This window comes from Penaeus monodon, chromosome 22, assembly GCF_015228065.2.
Source record: "Penaeus monodon isolate SGIC_2016 chromosome 22, NSTDA_Pmon_1, whole genome shotgun sequence".
NCBI classification, from domain to species: Eukaryota; Metazoa; Arthropoda; class Malacostraca; order Decapoda; family Penaeidae; genus Penaeus; species Penaeus monodon.
In genome coordinates, this window is record NC_051407.1 from 33,298,404 (window position 1) to 33,300,069 (window position 1,666).

The 1,666-nt window shown below is 44.1% G+C and overlaps 2 protein-coding genes across 2 annotated transcripts in view; both read left to right on the forward strand.

Annotated features, from left to right (window-relative positions):
* LOC119587094 overlaps window positions 1–782 on the forward strand; it is a gene marked incomplete in the record, with an annotated part of 12,623 nt that extends 11,841 nt beyond the window's left edge. Inside the window, 1 exon segment of the mRNA XM_037935843.1 lies at window positions 17–782. Coding sequence (XP_037791771.1) covers window positions 17–370 — 354 coding nt within the window.
* Window positions 783–1,030: 248 nt separating this feature from the next.
* The window catches only part of LOC119587095, a gene marked incomplete at its 3' end in the record, with an annotated part of 7,275 nt that continues 6,639 nt past the window's right edge, over window positions 1,031–1,666 (forward strand). The window contains 1 exon segment of the mRNA XM_037935844.1: window positions 1,031–1,315. Within this exon segment, the coding sequence (XP_037791772.1) occupies window positions 1,259–1,315 (57 nt within the window). The 5' untranslated portion in view covers window positions 1,031–1,258.

Here is a 1,666-nt window from a genome sequence, read left to right on the forward strand (position 1 = left end):
TTTCCCTTTCGCCCAGGGAGACGAGAAGACGGACACCGAAGTGGAATCGTGTCGGCGGTTGCGGAGTCCCAAGCAGCGCACCTACTCCTGCAGCACGCCCGCCCAGAGCACTCGGCTGGCGAACGCGCGGACGTCGACGCCCTGGAACCCCTTCAGAGAGCACGAGTGGCAGATCAAGACCATGATGGTGCTGGAGCTCGCCAAGGATCTGTGCAAGGGCGACAGCGGACGCTACTGCGAGATCCTCAACCACTTCCTGGAGAGCCACGGGATGACGCCCCTCATGTGGGACTTGGAGCTGTTCGGGCCGGAAGGGAGTCGGACCTTAGAGCGCACGGACTCGACGGGGGGCGCCTCCTCGGCATCTTAAGGCGGTTGGACGGCCTTGCTACGAAGCTACAACGCGTGAACTGCTGCTTCCGCGACCACAAGGACAGCGAAGGAAGGCCTAACACTTCAGCTGCAGTCGTGGTCCTCATGAAAAAGTGTTAGGCTGTATTCAGTGCTCTGTCATGGCAACGCAGTTCGCACTAGCAAGACAAACATGACGCTGAGATTATATTGTTGCTTGTTCATGATTAAATAAGTTTCTCTTGATTTATTATTTTGATGTCCAGTATATAAGATATATTCTTCAATGTGGGAAATGATTTTGGTGATATAGTTTATGACTCTTTTTAGTTCGCCAAACACCAATTCCTACGAGCAGCCTAACTGGTTATTGACTAGTGAAAACGATGTAACCATCTCAAATCTCTTTGTTAATAAAGAACTTAACTCAGCTCCAGTTTTTCATCTTGCTTTTTTTCTCTCGTATGTATGAATAAATAGATTTCACTAACTTTCCTTTAACCCTTGGAAAACGGCCACAGGTATTCTTAAACACCATGCAGATACATTTTCACTTTTACCTTCTCTCATCTATTGTTTATCATTAACAGAATATGTTTCGATGACTTACATGTAACGAAACAAATTTGCCAGTAGATAGGCTGAAGGGTTTTTCCAAAAATGATATCTGTCAACCTCCACATCCGGTACTTTAACTCAGAGAAGGGCAAACTTGAGGCAAATGTGAATCAGAAAGCCTGAGATTTACATACAGATTCTGTTGCTTGTTGGAATTTTAGTACCAACCACACTTTTCACTCGAATGTGGCTGCAGAGAAGAAGTGATCATATCCATTTCTGATTGCGCTGCGGAAAAGAAAAACTGTTCTCCATTTATCAACTTCAGGCTTCGTTGTGTCTAGAGAGTATGCAGTCTACTGTGGTTCGCAGTGGATTTTTGTTCTTCAGGTTTAGCATACACGAGGTAGGTTTAGGTTATTGATTCGATGGAACCATTAAGAGCATTGTTACAGTGACAAATGAACGCTGGTCACGCACTATTACTTTATTAGCGCGTGCTGATACTATTGTGTAGTATTTGTCACAACTAGGGCAGGCCTACATTCATATAGTCAAAAACGTAGTGCAATCAGATTTCGTGTAATGATGGTTAATGCAGCAAATGATGTAGTAGTTGAAATACTTCTGATGGACATACAAAATGTAAAATTACTGAATAATACAGTCAAATATGTGCATTTATTATTTTCAGTCACATTATGGCTCTTATGTATGATATTGATTGAACACAGTATGCGTCGAGACCCATGGCAGA